Source organism: Macaca thibetana, chromosome 2 (assembly GCF_024542745.1).
Source record: "Macaca thibetana thibetana isolate TM-01 chromosome 2, ASM2454274v1, whole genome shotgun sequence".
Classification (NCBI taxonomy): Eukaryota; Metazoa; Chordata; class Mammalia; order Primates; family Cercopithecidae; genus Macaca; species Macaca thibetana.
The window spans coordinates 18,270,779-18,292,198 of NC_065579.1; the positions used below are offsets into that span (position 1 = coordinate 18,270,779).

The 21,420-nt window shown below is 34.3% G+C and overlaps 1 protein-coding gene across 17 annotated transcripts in view; it reads right to left on the reverse strand.

Moving 5' to 3' along the window:
• The window catches only part of RBMS3 (RNA binding motif single stranded interacting protein 3), a 1,212,964-nt gene that overhangs the window by 101,931 nt on the left and 1,089,613 nt on the right, over nt 1–21,420 (reverse strand). For 14 of the 17 annotated variants that reach the window (XM_050779422.1, XM_050779425.1, XM_050779420.1 and 11 more), the window contains one exon: nt 19,841–19,891. The exons of the other annotated variants lie outside the window; for them this stretch is intronic. In XM_050779422.1, coding sequence (XP_050635379.1) covers nt 19,841–19,891 — 51 coding nt within the window. The remainder of the gene's footprint in view (nt 1–19,840; nt 19,892–21,420) is intronic. 17 annotated transcript variants of the gene reach the window in all.

Genomic DNA, 21,420 nt, shown 5'->3' on the forward strand with positions numbered 1-21,420 from the left:
AACATTAAAAATAAAGCGTATTTACCTCAGACATATCACCCAGCATAACATAACTTTGAGACAAAAAGAATTAAATTATGGTACATTTAGATGCATGTGCCTGTCAGAATCAAAGCTTTTAACTAACTTTAGGACAGAAAGAATTAAATTATGATACTATTTGGATGAACGTGCCTGTCAAAATCAAAGCTTTTAGCTAAAACATAAAACTCCTTTCCACTTAAGGTACAATGATAGGATGGCTAAAATATTAAAAAATATCTTACTTTATATGCTAATGTAAATGGCATTAAAGGACATAGATAACATACTAATATTTTGTGTTCCATATACAGAAGAACCCAATCATAATTTTTTATTAATCTGCCAACTTGATTTACTCTAGGTTAAATTATGTAACCTGAAATATCAAAATTTAATGAAAAAATCAAACCAGATATAATGAAACAGAGTTGGTGTTAACTGAATTGAAACATACCTGTCCCAGCTCTGCCACTAACTTGTGTGATATTAGTAATGTCAATTAACCTCTCTGAGTTTCACTTCCTTCATCTGTAAATACATTATCCTATTACATTCAGGTTTATCTTTTGTGATAGCGTATATAATATTATATAATTGCCTCATGAAAAGACAGAGTGAAGGACTTCTCTGAACCCTGAATAAGTAGGACATTATTTCAAAGTATAGAAGACTCCAAACCCAAAAGACCGATGAACTTCTTGCTGATGCCTGGAATTTTCTAGAAGGTTCACAAACGTTTTGTTACAAAGTAATAGGAAAAATATTGCACACACTTAAGTCTACTGATAACCTCATTTACCCCAAGATGCTAATAACTAGATCAAATTTTTCAGGAGAAGTTTTGGGAGAAGCACCCACTGTTAGTTTAGTGGGAGTTGACGGTTGTTTTCTGCCTCCAATGACCCTCTCTAAGAGGATCCTACCAAATGCATGCACAAACACACACACGCATGAGATTAGAGTCCCAAGAATCTTTGTTCAATAGAATGTATGGCCAGTTTAATTTCTTATTCCTTAAAATACCGATTTGATTTATTTCTCTCTTTCCCAATACACTGGAAGTTTCATAAAGACAGGGACTATACGTAATGTATACTCCAATTAAATTTCTGAATATGGTGCAGCACATATCTGGCACATAGTGGGTTCTCTTTAAATGTTGTTTATATGAAAAAGCAAGAGAGAAAGAATGACCTTTTGGAATATCTAAGTGTCTTGAAGGAAGGACATCACCAAGTGGGAAGAAAAGATGTTGAAAATAATGGCTGGGGTTCTTAAAGACCAATCACAGCTGCTTGATATTTTTACCAAAATCTGGCTCCAAATATTTAACATAATTTGCCGTTGCATTTTTACTTTTTAAATTATTTTTCCCCTGCTGGAAGATACCTTCCATGAAAAGGGGATCTTTTTTTTGGTTTGGTTTTGTATTCGAACTGAATACAGAATGGTAGTGCCTGGCCATAGCAAACACCCAAAAAATGTTTGTTGAATGAACAGAGGAATGAATTACTCTGGTTTCATTTTTCCAATAAGTCACTAACTTCAGAGCAATTTAACATTTTCAGTGTTAAGGGAAAAAACTGGCAAAGAATATGAACTTTTTCATTTTTGTCATTCTTCCAAGGTCCAGGCAACAGAAATGTTCTTGATTCTGCTGAAAACATTTCAGGAATGAATTAATTACATGATAATTATCATTTGCAGCTCTTTAAAATTCTTTCAGAGGATTTTTAAATACCTTGAGATTAATAAAATTTAAAACAAAATTTTCTTCCCCTAAGGAATCTTTAATTTTCAAATACACATACATTTTTCTGGAAATACAACCCACATGATTTTGGTTCTCCTTTTGCAGTATTCCATCACAATACTGGCTAGACTGATATGATCATTAACAGCCTGCTGTAGGACAAATATGTGCTTCCCCTGAACAGCCAATAAGTAAGTTTTCTAATAAAAGCAATACAAGGAATATCTAGCTGATTTCAGATTGACTCGAAATCCTAGTTCTAATGACTTTTAAACAATTCAAAATGGGGAAAAAAGCATATTCTCTTTCGTGGATATTCACTGGAGATTATTAAACTTAACAAATTAAAGAAGAGAAGATATAATTTAAGCAATAATATGAGGTAATTTAGTAATTGTCTAATAAATTGAATCTGTAGAGCACCAAAAGTAAAAGGAGAGAGGGAAAGAGAGAAAGATTTATCAGAGAGTACAGGGATATGAGTAAAAGTAGATGGGCTTTCCTCCTTGCATAATTTTGACTCTGCTAGGAAACCAAAGCTGTAATCACAATTTATTTCATTTTCTAAGACAGTTATAAGATGAAATTGTGTGAGCCAGAACATTTCTCATCATATGCCTGACCGTGTGTAATAGAAATGGACATGATCAAATGGTTGGACCATTCTGATTTACGTGAGACTGTCTATAACTTCCTAAGCAAGAGTGATTGCAGTAACAGGGCTGCCTTCTGAATTATTACAAATCAGAAATACAGGGAACACATCCTCGTCCATGTCAAGAGAAAAGACTAAAGCTACATGCTTTTGCGTTAGAAGTTTGTTCCAGGTGCAGAGTTAAGTTTCTTGCTTCTTTGTTAGAATTACAAAAGTGAAAAAGTGACAAATTCCTTCATACTGGTTCAGATGTCAGTAATTAGATAGCACAGATTAAAGGTTTATATTTGAAATGTTGAATCCTTTTGTATCACAGGTAATATTCCACTAAAAGGACCTCCTGCTGATTGTCTGTCAATGAATCCTCACTCTCGACAATTTCGGGCTGAATTTTATATTTAGAAAAAGACACGAAGGAAAGTTAAATCTTGGAGCCACAATCCAATTTGTAAACATTTGTCTGGAGATACGGTTATACTGTTATGGATTCTGAAGAAACTTACTTTAAACTTCTGCGATTTAAAATGTCAAATAGAACAGAGAAAAAAACACTAACAAAAAGCATGTATAAAATATTCAGGGCATGGAAAAACCCCACAGGAAAACATGATGTTCTTCAATAATTTAGCTCTCACATCCCCCTTTTTCAAGTTGGCCATTTGAAACACACTGGAATTAGTGAGTCACTCTGAGCTCATACTTCTATGATCAGTAAAAGTGGTTCTCATTACCAGCATCAACCAGAACGTTAGAGAAAAATACGGTTTAAAGCCCTAAAGGCCAAAGATGGGATTATCCAACAAAGCCTGAAATAATCTATTCTTGTCAATAAAGTGAAAGAAATGGATTGTTTTTAAGAAACACTCTATTCTAAAAGCAGTGGGAACCCTCCAGTGTTAATAGTGTAGGGTTTATAAATCCCTACGTTCACAATGACTAACAATGAGATATATATATATATATCTAAACTATAAGATAAACAAACAGGACTTTTAAAATTTTCTTAGAGGCTTGACAAAAGAGCTTATTGCTTTCTTGGTTTTTACTAGGCAGAGGCTTGTTGCTGTGCTTTTCAAATTTTGTTGTTCTTCCATTAGCTGGGCTAGTGGCTATGGAAGAAAGACAATTTATTTATTTTTTATTTTTTTATGCTATTTTTGTTGTTGTTGTTATACTTTAAGTCCTAGGGTACATGTGCACAACGTGTAGGTTTGTTACATATGTATACCTGTGCCATGTTGGTGTGCTGTACCCATTAACTCATCATTTACATTAGGTATATCTCCTAATGCTATCCTTCCCCCCTGCCACCTCCCCACAATAGGCCCCGGTGTGTGACGTTCCCCTTCCTGTGTCCAAGTGATCTCATTTTTCAACTCCCACCTATGAGTGAGAACATGCAGTGTTTGGTTTCCTGTTCTTGCTATAATTTGCTGAGAATGATGGTTTCCAGCTGCATCCATGTCCCTACAAAGGACACGAACTCATCCTTTTTTATGGCTGCGTAGTATTCCATGGTGTATATGTGCCACATTTTCTTAATCCAGTCTGTCACTGATGGACATTTGGGTTGATTCGAAGTCTTTGCTATTGTGAATAGTGCCGCAATGAACATACGTGTGCATGTGTCTTTATAGCAGCATGATTTCTAATCCTTTGGGTGTACACCCAGTAATGGGATGACGGGGTCAAATGGTATTTCTAGTTCTAGATCCTTGAGGGATTGCCACACTGTCTTCCACAATGGTTGAACTAGTTTACAGTCCCACCAACAGTGTAAAAGTGTTCCTATTTCTTCACATCCTCTCCAGCACCTATTGTTTCCTGACTTTTTAATGATTGCCATTCTAACTGGCATGAGATGGTATCTCACTGTGGTTTTGATTTGCATTTCTCTGATGGCCAGTGATGATGAGCATTTTTTCATGTGTCTGTTGGCTGCATAAATGTCTGGGAAAAAAGACAATTTAATAATAAAAAAAGTTTTCCTGAAATGTTATGCAAAATAGAAATGAAACAGCTTTGCATGGATATACAGGACAATTTCTGAAACATTTACATCAACTGCTAGACCTCATTGGGGGCTCCTAAGATTTCTTCTAATTTGAAGTATCTATCTTTATTTCCTAACTTATCACTGTGGTCAGTTCCCTAAGAGGAAACATCAAGTGCATATACATTTGATTAATTCAAAAAGACATAGTTAATACAATACATAATTAGCCATAACATTATAGGTATAAGAAAAAGCACAATTGGGTTGCTAAACAACCTTGTTCATAAGGGGCATATGCAAGCACTTAATTTAGTACATATAAGAATAGTAAATTTAAGGTAACATCATATGCACAATATTTTACATTTTTAAGTCTAAGAGCTATTGCATAGATCAAGCATGGTAATTACTATGAAAAGTAAGCGAATTGCTAGAAATCTCATCTGTTCTCTCCAACCGGAATAAATGACTCATGAGTCTATTACTACCCTTCTTGGGTGGCAAACCTGTATTTTGAGGTACATATTGGAAATCTTTTATCTGGCCTTGAAAAGTCAACATGCCCAAAAGGAACTACATATCCCTGATCCGGAACTTATGCCTTCTTTTACGCATCCTAATTCAGTTTAATGACACGACTTTCTACCTAGCCACCTAGGCTAAAATTTCCTAGAGTTAGTTTTGACCCATGCATCCACCATATTCTCTTCCTTTCTAAATAATACCACAAATCTCAACGGTGTTCAGTCTTTAAATGTAACTCTGAATAACCTTATATAAACACACATTTGTATTACATGTATATGTCAGTCTTTTGGTTAAAGAATATCTATAATGGAGGTCAGCTTTCAGCATACATGGACAGTAATGTGTATGTAGTATCCATCAATCATTCATCAGTTTATGCCATGTATAATATAAACTCTTCCTTGAAATAAATTTCACATATTCATCTCAAAAAGTTAGGTTATTTTGGAGTGTGATATCCAAATCTGAGTATTTAGACATGTATCATGTAACACAAACTTGGAAGCATAATGATTTTTCAGTATTGATTGAAAATACTTAGAGATACAAGACAAAGAAGATAAAAGCCTTTATTGGAAAGTAAAATTGATTTTTAATATACAACATTGTTATGCAGAAATGGTTCTAATGTGTATTGATTAAGAACCTTTTAAGGAAAACTCTTTGATAAAAGGTTTCTCTTCTCAATGGAAGTTTTAAGGTTATTATTCAGAACCTAAGTTGATAATTAGCTTGATTTTCTCTGTGCTAAATAAGAAAAGAAAGCCAAGAGCACAATGTTCTTTTTAACATAGATGAGGACTAATCCTCTTTCTTGGAATTTGCTTTCAGTTTTCTCAGCTTGTTTCTACTATTTCTCCTCAATTATGTGCAATGAATTTATACTTATGTTAAGTGATATAAAAGGGAACAAGCACCACTCTAATTTGTAAAATATTATACATAAACAGTGTGATGCCGACTGAACTATTTGTATGTCTTTCTAGGTCAGCAGAAAGATGTTTTCTCTGCTGATAATGTAGTTTTTCTGTCATTTCTCAAGTGCAGATTTCAGAGTCAGCTGAACATATTGAGTAATTACTGCAAGATAGAGTGGTTTGATATCAGCTTTATCTGATGCTGAATCATCAATTTATGCAGACACTTTTAAATTCTCATGGTCCACATCAAATAGTTCCATTCTATCAGTTCCATTTCCTACCATGGAGTACATTTTACACCTGACTCATCTTAGCAAATGCATCAGAGTCTAGTACTGCTAAAAGCATGAGCACTTTATGAGCCACCTAGTGATGATAGCCAAGAAGTCTTATGCCTGCCCTCAATATTTTAGGTGAAATTTGCCTCTCAAGCACCCAACAGCACAGAACTACTAGATCCCAGTTGTGTACATGGTTGGGCTCCTGTGAGAGCTTTGAAGACATTTATTAAGGAAAATTCTGGCACAAACTAAACAATCTTGCCATCTTTTCCATGAGAGGTAAATAGCCTGTACCTAGATGGTACTATAAATCAGATGGTATCAATCTAATAACATCCTGACTCAGACTAAATAAATTTAAACACCAAAAAAGCCACATGTCAGCCAATTGGATTTACTGAGTCGTTCTTATATCAAGATAGGTCATAAGAAACTTACATACCTGAAGAATATTAATTTAGTTGCCCTATACATTTCTTCACAAAATTGAAAGTTAACACGTGCTTGGCTTTTATTGAGAGTTAATAGAAGAAATGTCTACAAGAAAATGTTTCTCTCTACAGATGTAACTGTCAATTAAGACATTACACTGAATAACAACAGTTGTTTCAGCTGACATAAACAAATCTGCAACTGAAAAGGAATTAGAATACCACATGATGAACATAAGAGAACTTTTCCTAAATTGTTTTTAACAAACCTACTTACTGGCAATGACAAGATTTAATGATCAAACTTACAAAGACAAATTTAATATTAGCATCATTTTCCCTAGTAAGTTGGGTTTGGTTTCAGAGAAGATGCACGTCTTTAATTTCCACAGAAACCTTTGTCAGTATCCTTGTCTAACAGCACCTGGAAGCTTGTGTCTTAATATTTGCCAATGCAGAAATAGTCTATAAAGTGTAACCTATTCTCAAATATTGATTTAGAATAAAATAAAAAAGGGAGAAATATTGTGAACTATATGGAATAAACTCTCAAATAATAAAATTATACTGTAGTTGGGAAAGAAGAACTAGTTGCATGTCCCAGGATATCTATTACCTATATTCTCTCTGTCTGACTACCCATCCATCCACACATCCCTGTATCCATCCTTCCCTCCATCCATTCATCCACCACCTATCCATCCATTCTATCTATCTATCTATCTATCTATCTATCTATCTATCTATCTATCTATCTATCTATCTGTCTGTCTGTCTGTCTATCAATCATGTATGTATTTCTCTATTTTTCTGTCTATCATGTGAATATAACCTGATGAACTTGCTTTACTTGTATGATTAATAAATTATCTCTGAAAATTATTCCCAAAGAAGAAATTTTTAAAATATCCCAGTCTAAGATGGCATCAATGGAAAAGGCCTCCCAAAGTAATTTCATCGCATGGAAAAAAGAAACTCATGTAGACATATAAGTTCCAGTATTTTTTTCTTAGGGTCTCTATCATCTTACTTTATTGTTTGAATAACTTAGCAATGAAGCATTTGTTGACAGTGAAATGATGAGACACTAAGCATTCTTGGGGGTTCTGAGGAGAGTAGCAATCTCACTTTCACCTGGGGTATTCAGAGAATTAGAACTAATTAGCCTTGTGCAGAGGCTATAATGATTACTTTATGATACCCAAGTAATATCAATAACATTCCCTGCATATTACACTCAACTCTGAGTGGAGCGCTTGTGAAAGGGCACATTGGATATTGGTGAGGATACTTTGCCAAGAGATGCAAGTAGATCTCTAGGAGAAGATGCCATGTTTAATGGAATATAGGACAACAGCCCTAATTCATGAATAAGTGATACTTTCTGTGGCAGAACTGTTGAAGGGCACACAAATGTCATGCATATGTCCCTGTGTTAGAGGCACCTGGTACCCTGTAAAAATACCTTGCTTTCTCTTAGATGTTCACCAGCTGTAGCACATGGTGGATAGGACCAAAACCATGCCTACAATCTACTGTTCACTTTGCTCAGAGCACCCTTCCTTCCTGACACCCAACACTTGCTGGTCTAAAAAATTCCTCTTTATTTTTCAAAACCAAGTTCAGGAGTTACCTCCTCTGTGAAGCCTCGTTCTTATTCCTCTACTCCCTCCACAATGAGTAACTTCCTCCTCTTTACTGCTTATAGACTTTTACATACCTTAATTGTTAACCGTAGATGAACATATTAGAATTATTTGTTTTCTGACAGAGAGTCTTATTGGGAGGGAAACCAATTGTTCTAAAACAAGGAGAAAAATGTAAGTTTAATTCCTATCTTTGGTAAGTTTCTTCTTAGGCAGTAGAAAAGTTTAAAGGCACTTTACTTGTATTTGTGTTATCATTTTGAAAAATATAACTCTAAAGTGCATAATTCTTTAAGGAAACCTGATTAATCCATACACACCATACACAAACACACACATGAAAATTGTATACATGTACCTATACATATATATATGTATACGTATAGTTTTTCCCTTTCCATTAACTACTTCCCTCCCTTGTACACCCTAATTGGTTGACCTATGAAACTCAAACCTCAAGCTAATCAACACCATTAACCATGATCCTAAATTGCAGACATAGCACCTAGGTAGAAATGACTAGGTTCTCTAGAACTAATCTAGTGAAGTCAAAATTCAGAGTAAAATAAAGTATCCCAATGACATACTGAGCAGTAAGAAATCAAAAATAGTATCTTTTGATATTTGAGAATACTCTCAATATTTGAACCCATTTATGATCACCTATTTAATGAATACCCAAATACTTCACATAACTGTTAAAAGTTTTAAATATATTTGGACATTTTGTTCCAATGTGCGATGAAAGAACAAATAGTTCCATGGACTATCTGTACTCTCATCCTAAATCCTTCAGTGATTTCCATGAGTAGTTTCTGTTACCCTGGTAACATTTATAAAATAAATGATTTACCCTACCTCTATATGATTGTGTTGCCCTGGTAACTTGCTGTTTTCTAGAAAGTCTGTCAGGGACTTTATTTTAGCTGCATATTTTCTTTTTCTAGGAAATAAGAATTTAATAGATTGGATATTTAACATTATTTCTATTTGAATTATATTTAATATGTTGAATAGCTATTAAGGAAGTAATATCATCTACATCTTTATGAAGGAACTGGCAAAGCAGTGATACTCTGCTTTACTAATGATGAAGTAATGAAGAAATTCTAAATATTATCCAAGGACACATTGGAGATCATGTATGATTGAAATTTTGCTTCTTAGCAGCTGTCAGTTGTGTCATGTGAAGAATGCTGTGCCTGCCGTTCTAAAAAGTAATACATTGTATATTGAGATATTCTTTCATTTTAAAGGTTGTTAGTAAAATAACATAAAACCACGTGCAGAAAGATAAGTCACATGCACACATACCACACACATGCACCCGTATACTCCCATAGTAACAGAGCTAGAATACTTCAGTTGGGGCAATTTTTATGTTACTGGGTATGGAAACAGTGGCCATCTATTAATAGATGAATCCCTATGTACTCTGGAGATGTGTTGGTGCCTAGCACTTGGCAGCTTCCAACCACCATATCTGAGAATTTAAAAAATGTATTAAAGCATATTTTTGTATTTCAAAAGATTCTAGACTCACCACTGCCCCTAGACACTCCTGTGCTTAGGATGCAGGGATCTCAGACAGCAGGAAGCTTTCAGGAACTCTACTTGGAAGATAAACATTACCTCCAAAATTATTTAGGAATATAAAATGACTTTATATAGAAAGACTTCGCATAATGGCATTTCATAACGTGGCAGAATTTATTTTTTCTATTTATAATTGATTCATACATTACTCCACTGCATATTATTACTTTTACACACACATCAGTGACATAACTTACTCTTTCTGTTTTACATTTTTCAAAGTACACCTAAATTCTAAACAATAGTACTGGGATTGTTAAGCTAATAAAAAATGTGTAGGAAAGTCTGCCAGATTTGACTGCATGAAAGTTGTACTTCAATACGTAGCAATTTAACTTTCCAACCAAATATTTCCCTCATTCTCTAATATAAACATTTCACTTAAGGCAGGCTATTTGCCTCCCACCATAGTCCCCTTTGAAATAACTTGAGACTCTCCTCCCATACTTTTTGTGGATTATTTTCACTTAAGATATTCTCCTTTTTACATTTTAGCCCCACAAACATCACCCATCCTTTAAGGTCATGTTTCTGTCATTGTTCTTCCCTGTTCTTCACTGTTCACAGAGGCCTCTTCATTTTTAAGGTTACATAATTACCAAAATTTTGACAAATTTTCAACTGTACCTTTTAATTAAATTGTCCTGAGCATATAATGTTTTTCTACAATTATATTGCAAGTCTTGAGGACAAATTATTTCTTGTTTTCTCTCCTCCATTTCCAACAATATCTAGAAAAATATCATACACATATTTGATGCTCAAGAATATTTGTTTTTATTATTTGTTGATTATTTTTTCATTGAACCCAATTTTCTCAATTTTATAAGATGAGGAGTCAAAGATTGGTATAGCTAGGGGATAAGGGGAAGAAAGACTGAATCGAGCGAGTATGTGAGGAAAATAGTCCTCAAGTTTTATGACAATGAAGGGCATTAAAAATTCTATACATTCTTAAAAATTACAAATTATTGATTTACAACTTGCTCATACCTAACAATTCCTTATTAGGCAGTTGGCAACTGATTATTTTTACTTGTACTATGTTTAACTTAAGAACTATATGACCTATGATCTAAATATCAACAACTAGTCATGGAGCAAAAGATAATGCTAACTTTGTTAAGACCATGGCATTTCACAATCCAATTGATTTGGTCATTCAACAACATGACTATCAACTATGCAACAATCAGATAGAGTTCTTCATGATCATACATGGTATTAACACATGCTTTTTTTTTTTTATTTTGAGACAGGGTCTTGTTCTGTTGCTCAAGCTGGAGTATGGTGGTGTGATCTTGGCTTACTGTAGCCTTGAGCTTCTGGCCTCAAACAATCCTCCCACCTCAACTTCCCAAGCAGCTGGGAGTAAAGGCATGCACCACCATGCCTGGCGAATTTTTTGTATTTTTTGCAGAGACAAGGTTTTGCCATGTTGCCCAAGTTGGTCTCAAACTCCTGAGCTCAAGCAATCTGCCTGCCTTGGCCTCTCCAAGTGCTGGGGTTACAGTCTTGAGTCATTGCACCGGGCCAACCTTAACAAATTCTTAAATAGATTATAAAGTTTTAGTCTGCTGAAAACATGTCTGGCTGGAGTAATAGATTATTTTTTAAACTGGATTTGGTAAAATAAATGCATCTCTTTCCCAAAATTAAGACAGTCTTGCATATAAAGATTTTATAATCTTCAAAAAGAGATTTTTTCAATGCTACTTAAAATTTTTCTGTAACTAGAGAAAAAGGAATTATTCCAAATTAACTTTATGAAGGCTTTGTTAATTGAATATTCAAACCTGACAAAAATGGCTTACTAATTTTATTAATAAAAACTGATGCCAAAATAATAAACTATTAACAAGTATAATCCAGAAGTATATTTTTAAGAGGGATATATCATAACCAAATGGAGTTGATGACAGAATGATTCTACCTTAGGAAAATATTAAAAATTATAATACAATTAATTACAAACATATTAATACAATAAAATTGGCAAAAGGAAAATAATATCTATAGTTTCAAAAAAAAACTTTGATTAAGTTCAACATCTATACCTGAATTAAAAAATAATTCATAGTGGCATTTCCATTATGATAAGAAATAAGTCAAAGGATACATTCCAAAGCCATTTGGCTGGAAAATGAATTATGAAATATAAATATTTAAAATCAGGTACAAAATTATATTATTTTTGATGACCTGGAAAAGCTGAGAATGAATTAAATATTCTATTGCAAACAACGAAGGAATTCAGAAAGATAGCGGGTTATAAAAATGGTTTCATATATGAGATAGAAGGAAAGGATAAACAGCATCATGAAGACTCAACCAAACATTTCACAAGAGTGGGATACATGGTAGGTCAGCTAACCATGAACGGGAAGGGGAAAAAGACTGCCAGATTAAAAGAGCCTTAAATGACCCAATAACCAGATATAATATGTGGTCACTGATTGCTTCCTGGATTGGGTAAACCAGTATAAATAACATTTTTGCTCAATTGGGAAAATTTGATTAGAGTTGATAAAAAATTTCTCAACTGAGAAAAATGGAAAATATTCGCTGAAAATAGCACATATTGTGTGATATCCTTTGACTGATATCATTGTGGTAAATGGTATATACACATACATGTGATATATATATAAAGGGTATGTTGTGTGCATGTGTGTTTGTAGATGTAGATAAGTTGGTAGATATTGATATAAATACAGAAAAACATCTGGAAACATATAACATTAGATATTAACTGCAGTAATCTTTCCATAAGAGGAAATGTATATTTTATATGCATATTTTAACTTATGTACATATTCTAAATTTCAGCAATACTTTTGAACAATAGATTTTTTAAATTAAATGATTAAATGAATAAAACTAGTATGTACATTTTTATACAGCAAAGTGATCAATGAGAAAATATATTAAATTTTTATAACTACCAGGCTGAAGAATATTTATTTCATGTGTTAGAAAATTTACACATTAGAAATAAGTTTTGTGTCCTCATGAATGGATTAATGTTGCCATGGAATTAGATTTGTGGGAATAGCTTTGTTATAAAAGGAAGCTCGCTCTGGCTCTCTTGTTTTTGCCTTCTTGCCAGGTGATGTCTTCTGCTATGTTATGACATAACAAGATGGCCCTCACTGGCTGCCTATGTCAAGCTCTTGGACTTTCCATCCTCCAGAATTGTGAGCTATATAAACTTATTTTCTTTATAAATTACACAGTCTGTGTTATTTTGTTATAGCCACAGCAAAAACGAAGACATATAATAACAAAAATACTAAGATGCCAAAGAAAACATTAAACAATGTCTAGAACATATATGGACGAAACCTGATACTCTATGAAGTGATCCAAAATACATAAAAGAATTCTTGGGTAGATGAAAAGTTCTTTTTCTTGTATAGAAAAATTCAGTGTTGTAAATATGTCATATTCTTAAATTTCTCATAAGTCAATATATAATTTGAAATTTTAGTACATTTTTAACTTGATACAATGCATTAAAGTTCATCTGAAAATGTAAAGGAGCTAGAAAAATTTTTGAGAAACAATTAAAAAAAAATTGTGGACATGTCCTATCAGTTTATAAGGCAAGCTTCCCCAACATGCAGCCCACTGGCTGCATGCAGCCCACAACGGCTTTGAATGTGACCCCACACACTCAAATTAAAATATTATGAGATTTGTTTTATTTTATTTTATATTTTAGCTCAACAGGTATCATTAATGTTAGTGTATTTTATGTGTGGCCTAAGACAATTTTTCTTCCACTGTGGTCCAAGGAAGCCAAAATATTGGACACTCCTGATTAAGGTATTGTAAGTTATAGTAATCAAAATAGAGTAATGGTCAAAACAAACAGATAAGCAGGACAGAATAGAGTCTGGAAACAGACCCAAAGATAAAAAGATTTTATTATGTGATAAATATTGGCATAAAATTTATATCAGAGGAGGAAATACAGATGGCTTATTTGGTAAAATGTGTTATGTAATTGGTTATACATTTGGGGGAAAAAACATGAAACTTTGGATCTTAATCTCATCTCATGCTATAAAAGAAACTTCAAAAGACAAAACATTTTTAAGCAAAATTTACTATAAACACAGTAAGAAAACATATGGCATTTAAAATCTATAGTAAGTAAGGTATTTTACATGGAATACAGATGCTCTAAAGCAGGGGTTGTCAAAATGTAGTCTGTGGGTCAAATGTGGCCATACCTATTTCTGTAAATAAAGTTTTATTGGAACTCAAGCCACACCCATTAATTATGTATTGTCTATGGATGCTTTCACAATAAACCATAGAATTGAGTAGGGGTGACACAGACCACATAGCTCAGAAAACAGAAAATATTTACTGTTTGGCTTTTTACAGAAAATGTTTGCTGACCCTTGTTCTAAAAGAAAGACTGATACATTTGAATACATAAATACTAAAAATCTGCATGGCAAATATTATACAATTAAAATTTAAACTGAGAGAATATTTAAACTATCTATGACACTGTAAACTTACTAATTGTAATAAGATCTTTTATAAATAAGAAAAGATCAATACCTCAAAAGAAAACTAAGCAAAGCAAACCAACTTGAAGTTCAGAAGTAAAGAAAATAAAATCAGTCAATAAGCATGTGAAAATCAACTCAACTCAGAGGATTCAGAAATGAAAGTAAAGTATCAGTGAGACATTTACCACATTAACAAAATGTCTAAAACTTGAGATCACCTGCTTTTAACTGAGGTTGTGGAGAAAAAGAAACTGCTATCTAAAATGCAGTTTGACAATAATATATATCAAATTTTAAAATGTAAATATCTTTTGTGTCAGCAACTTATCCGATAGATGTTTTCTCACTAGGGCGTAATATTACAGTCTTGAGTTTTCAAGAAATTACACCTTTTGGTGCATCTATACAATAGTGGATAATGGAGCTGTTATCAAAGTTGATATAGATCTATATGAGACTCACATTTATTGACATCCAGATCATTTTATTATTGAGGAAAAATAAAGCAAATTGTAATACAATATTTGTAGAATAATATTGTTTCCATATTAAAAATACACATTTACACACATGCAAATATATACTTTCATATGCACATAAAATTGACTGGATAGAAATACCTGATTTTGGGCCGGGCGCGGTGGCTCAAGCCTGTAATCCTAGCACTTTGGGAGGCCGAGACGGGCGGATCACGAGGTCAGGAGATCAAGACCATCCTGGCTAACATGGTGAAACCCTGTCTCTACTAAAAAATACAAAAAACTAGCCGGGCGAGGTGGCGGGCGCCTGTAGTCCCAGCTACTCGGGAGGCTGAGGCAGGAGAATGGCGTAAACCCAGGAGGCGGAGCTTGCAGTGAGCTGAGATCTGGCCACTGCACTCCAGCCTGGGCGACAGAGCGAGACTCCGTCTCAAAAAAAAAAAAAAAAAAAAAAAAGAAATACCTGATTTTGTTGACAAGGTTTATTTCTGGAGAATAGAAATGATGAATGAAGGGATCCTAGGAGGAAAATCTTTTATACTCTATACACTTCTTTTGAATTATAAGCCTTGCATTTCATTGTTTAAAGTTATTTTACTGAAGTCGCCTGAGATTATATTTAAAAAATTACTGTAAAATTTTGAAGTTATATTTAACAATAGCCAAGCCAAGACTATTTTCTACAGTAATTAGGGCAAATTTGGTGATAACGCCTTCTCAAAACACACACCTACAAATTTGAAGGACACAACTCTAAAACTAGCCCTTAGGCCTTACATGTCTAAGGGCAAAGAATGACCAAATTAAGTATTCTGGGGTTTCTTAAACAGTCTGGTTGTAGAGAAGCAGTTTACATTTGCTCTTTAGCTGAAAAATCAGGGTTTATTAATCATAACAATTTCAATTTTTTATTTGCTTGCAACTTTTTTTGTCATTTGTTGCCATGGCAACAAATCATGTATTGATTCAATAAGGGCATCTTGCATTTCTTAGAATACTGTAATTAGATAACCAATTTGTAATTAAGTCAAAATGAAAACTGACCTTTCTCCTTGAGATGATATAACACTAACCATATCAAGAACAGAAGATTTATGCTTCAAATGAACTTAAATAAAGTTTAAGAAAGTGGAACGCTGCTTCCTCTTGAAAACTATCATCTTTTCTCCTTGTCAGTAATACAGACATAACAAAATATCCAATGTATTGGAACACAGGAATTTCAATTGTGTATTCATATGACATTCCAATGTAACATACTGCTCTGTAGAGTAGATATTTGGTGCAATCCATCAACTATTAAAATTCTGTCAGTGCAGTGGTGAGATTTCAGCATGCAGTACAGACGTCTGTGCTGAGAAGCAGAAACAAATAACCAACTACATTGACAAAGTCAGCATTTTTACTTCTCAGCAAAAAGCGAATTCCTAATTTAGTCTAACAGTGCTGTCTTCTCAGAGTCTGTTCAGGTGAACAACAAAAGGCAAACAGAAATGCTCTTGCTTCCCTACATGGGGTGTGACAGCTTTCCAGGAGATCCAATAAGTTCCCAGGGTCCAGTGAAAGAAATCTCTTTTCTTTCCAAAACACCAGAATTATAATCCATGCAGGGAGATGTCTATCCTTTCTTCCCAGAGTATTTTTTTCTAAATCTACAAGCACATTACTTAGAAAAGTAAATGTCCAAAGAAATAAACTTAAACGGCAAACTGTAGAAATGATATGCTTATGTTTTCTGTTCTTCTTTCATGCCTCTACTGTTCCCTTTCGTTCTCTGTGCTATTTCATTTCTCTCTTACCAATTGTTACCCCTCCAGTTGACGTATTCATCCTCCCTAGCAAAGACATCAAGGACATTGTGCTCTATTTTAGAACTTTAAGGAAGCGCTGTTTGCAAATACAAACTAGATTGAGACATTAGAGCCCTTCAAGTCAAGCCTGAGAGAGAACCCAAAGGGCTTCTAGCCTAGGCAATACATCTTCAACTCAGGAGTCAGTATACGTGCTTGGTGATAGGGGAGGTATATTCCTGTACAATAAAACCTCATGCATGAAATTATCATAAAGTGAGGAAAGAGAAAATGTGATAGAGAAGAAAACTTGCAAGCAAATTGGAATTATGGGCAATATATTTGAGACATAGATTTTGACACCTTGAATTTATTTGTAAAGTGGTCTACAGTTACTGAAAAAATGAGATTCTCAATGGGCATTTTTTTTTAAGTTTTAGGTGTTGAATCTTTAGAAAGTAAGTGAAATAAGTACGAATGTAAGCAATTTGTCTTGTTTATAGCCACAGAGTCTCTCTCCACCAAACTCATTAGCAAAGTAAGGTAATTAGCACTATGAATGTGGTAGAAGTAGATGATTCTCAACAAAGTTGCTTATTTTTAGCTTTCTGCTTATAACAGCACTCATTTGATAAAATTGGGATAATTTAAAGCATAATGAGAAGTTTACTAATATAATTAAATAATAATTTATTGAGTGCTCTTTATCAGAAATTATTTTAAGAGCTTTAATGCCTTATGTCATTTAATGAACAAAACATAATTATTTATGTATTATTATGTTCATGTTACACATGAGAAAACTGTGTCTCAGAAAGTTTACGTAAATAACTCAGTACCCCCTTGCTAAGAAGGGTTTCCTATCCTAATGAGCTCAAACAAGAATCCATGCTGTTAATCGTCAAGTTCCTTATTAATTCTTCTCAGATTCAGATTTTTGATTTGTAGTCTAAGATAGCTTAAATATTTTTATATTTTAGTATCATAGGGTGATTTACCCTCACTTTGATGATAAAATTAAAGCCAGTTGGGTAAAGTTACTTATGTAATATGGACAGCCAACAAGATTATTACAGGGCAATGATTGATGGTACAAACTCTGTGTTTCCATGACAGTGTTTAGCCCTTTTCTCCATCTAAAAGATAGCAAAGTGGTGGGTGGCCCAGTCACTTCTATTTTTCCAGGAATCCACCCCAGCCATAAACATTACAGTTAAACCTAGTGGCCTAAGCTCAAGCATGATGCATAATCTAGTCATGGGAAGAGATATGATATCAGCTCTGAGTAGTAGCCACAGCAAGGAAAATCTAAAGGGACAAATTAAAGCACACACACATGCACACATACACTAATAATACACGCACAGAAATAATACATGCAAACATGAGGCTGAAGCTGTACTGGGGTGCAAAAGGAGGTATTTGAAAAACTTTGTAAAAGTCTTGAGTGACAGCTGAAATAAAGTCCCATACAACCATCTTCCCTGCCCCTAATAGATCTAGAAGTACTGAAGAATCTTACATAGTTTGATATCTGGTAAAATATTCAGATTTTGCCAGATGTGCACTCATTTTGGCCACAAAGAGATGATGTTAAAACTCAATAAGAGGGCTAAGTTAGCATTAGTGCTTTATGGATGAACACATTTTTGAGAAGGTGGTTGTTTCCTTCCAGAAAGTCTCCTCTTGAGAACTTGGCAGCACTTCTTTCCTTCTCCTCTGTTGGCTTAGTCTTTGCTATCCTATGTATTGGTTTGGCAGCACATACTGAATTTTGCCTTATGACTTGGACAGAAAAGTGTAGCCTGGATTTGTTGCATATGATTTATAGAACATAGACTAGATGAACTCAGAAAGCCCTCAAGGTGTGTAAATAATGGTAAATAAAGGGCTTTGCAAAATATGGTACAAAGTTCTGCTGTGGTAAACTACATATATTTTATTCTTTAAATAAAAAACCATCCAAATGTTTGGAGCAACATGAAAAGTTCCTTATTTAAAAAAATAAAATGGACACAGCTGAAATATGAAAGCAGATTCTCTAATTTTTTGAGTCCAGGAAATGAATGCCTATGTGTTTAGCTCCCTGGTCTTTACTATATACTAACTTATTTACATTTATCTTCTAAAGAGGTTAAAATTTAGCACTGCTTCTTCCTTGTATAATGAACATGTGCAATAATAATGAGGACAATGATAATAATAATGCACAGCATGTATACTTTTTTACATTGTCTTTACATATGATCTCTCATTTGATCCTCACAAAAGCACTATAAGGTATATAGTGTCAGAAAAGGAAACAAATGCACCGAGAGCATACCCAGAAGATTCACCAGAGACCTTGTCACACAACTTCCAGTCTAGGGCTCTTTCTCCTGCCTCACACTCTCACGAGTGTGTTGCTTTTGAAATCTCTATCTCACACTTCTATAGAGCTAGAAAACCTGGAAGACCTAGGCAAAGATAAACGCAATCATTAGCCTTCAGTCTAGATTCTAATGTACTACGTCATGCTTTTCACTTGGAATTGATGTAATATTGTGCCATAAAATGGGAAATCTAGCAAGTAGAAAATAGAGTTTGAATATTTTGCAGAGAGAAAATTTCCACTAAAGAAAAAGAGAACTGCTATAGTTAATTAACATGAAAATATTTACACTCCTTGCCATCTATCTATATAACTTCATCTATTAGCAGACAACTATCTTCATATTTGAAATATATTGCTTCAAGTCAAAATTTGTCTATGATACTCCAAATTGTCCCTAAAGCATATCAGACTGTGGCCAAAGAGAGAAAAGCATATCAGAAAGAGAAGGGAAACAAAGAGTTTCCTTGTAGAATAAATTTAATTGTCCGGAGTTCTGAGTTCCTACATAAAGCAGAAATTCCTCATGCATAAGAAATGGTAGACTCAGCTTGAATGGCTGATTGCTATTTCCTCTAATAAAGTTTCCACACACTCTCTCTCTCTCACTCTCTTGTTTTGTCACCCTCTCTCTTTATCTAATTCTATGTCTATGTCGATCTCTAGCTATCTATCGTACATGCTTTTGTAGAATTTCAGGAACAGCTTTTTATCTGGAGAATATGGCTGCCTGAAAGAGTTACATAATATAACAAAAGCTTTACCCCAAAGCTTCTATGCATTCCAAAAGCTTGTACTTGGATAATAGAAATATTAGCCTCAGGTGACTGAGAACACTTACTGTTGGTTGCATAACGTATGGCGGATGAGGCATCCATGAAGTACTCTGGACCTATGCATCAAACAGCATTTATTAGCACAAAGCAATCATAGAGAGAACTTGGTTCTTGTGTTCAGTGGAGTCACACTAGGTCATAAGAAAGTGGAGTCCACCTGACTTTACAGTTAATTCGTGCTCAAAACCAAGGGTAAGAAGGCAATTCTTGGACTTGATTAAATTGGTCACTGAAACAAGGTAAAAGGTAAAGCAACTTCCTATATCAATGGAGCTGACTTCAGTGCCCACATAGCCCAGGCTGGGTCTTGGAGCATATTTTGAGGTTGACGTTGAAGGCTAAAGTTTTAGGAGGCCTCAGAGACCATTTGAAGATCAGCTCTCAGGGATGTCATGGCAAGTAATGAAGGAAGCAAGAGTTGACTGCTAAAACTTTCTCTTTTTCTGTCATCTGTTGTAACTTCGAATGCTCAAGTGATCCCATTTTAGAAATATGTTCAAGTGGTAAAAGTTGTGGTAAGAGCTAAAGAGATAAACCAAAAATTTGGGGCAATTATTTTGGTTTAACCCAAGTTAAACACGTTTGTAATTATTTTCTCTCCTGGTAATTGGTATAACAAATAAAAATGAGATGTCAGCCAGCCAACTATTCTTAAATGTGCCACGTGTCAGCCAAATGAAAAAGTCAGCCCATATAAGCTGAATGTCACATGGAGAACTCAGAAGATTTTTTTTTGTATACTCACACACACAGAATTGCCAAAGCACTTTGGACTGAAAAAACCTGGTGAAAGGTAAGCATCAACAACATAGATCATTGCTGCAATCTCTTCTTTTGAGAAAAGGGAGCTAGAGTTAAATTCTACTTATGAGCCCTCCCAAGTAAAATCGCTCTTCAGTGAATATTTTATTCATGTCACCAAAGTGCTCTACACTGTGGCTTAATGGGTGGTCTTGGCTGGAACAGAGGCCATGATTAGAAAAAAAAAAAAGAAAAAGGAAACACACACACACACACACACACACACACACACACACGCACATTACAACCAGGCAGGCCTGCAGGAAGAACAAAAACTGAACAGCACCTGCACATAGCCTCATGGGTCCCAAGGAAAGGCAATTAAGAAATCAGCCATTCAGAGACCCTCTAATGTAATTCAAATGAAAAATCTATTCCATTTGCCCACGGATATGTTTCAAGAATCTGAGTGCAGAAAAAGAAAGAAAATGATCTGCTTCAGGGGGAATCAGTTAAGGAAAAGTGCACATAGTCTTAAGTTTGATTCTCTGACAGCTGGGATATCCTGAATTGAAGTATATAGTGACTGAACAAGGCAAAACTTCACTGAATTAGTAGCAGTCAGCAGCATTACAGTTTTACCCATTATATAACATCCACCCCCACCAGCTGCAAAATTCAAGAAGCACATGCATACACACGCTTGCATTCTCTCTTTCTCCCTCCAAACTTTTAAGAAATGACACTAGACACTTTCTACATGCAGCATATATATAGGCATTTTCTAATTAGAATTGGAAGAACTGTTTGAAGAACAGTATTAGGTAGAGAGGAGATTAATATC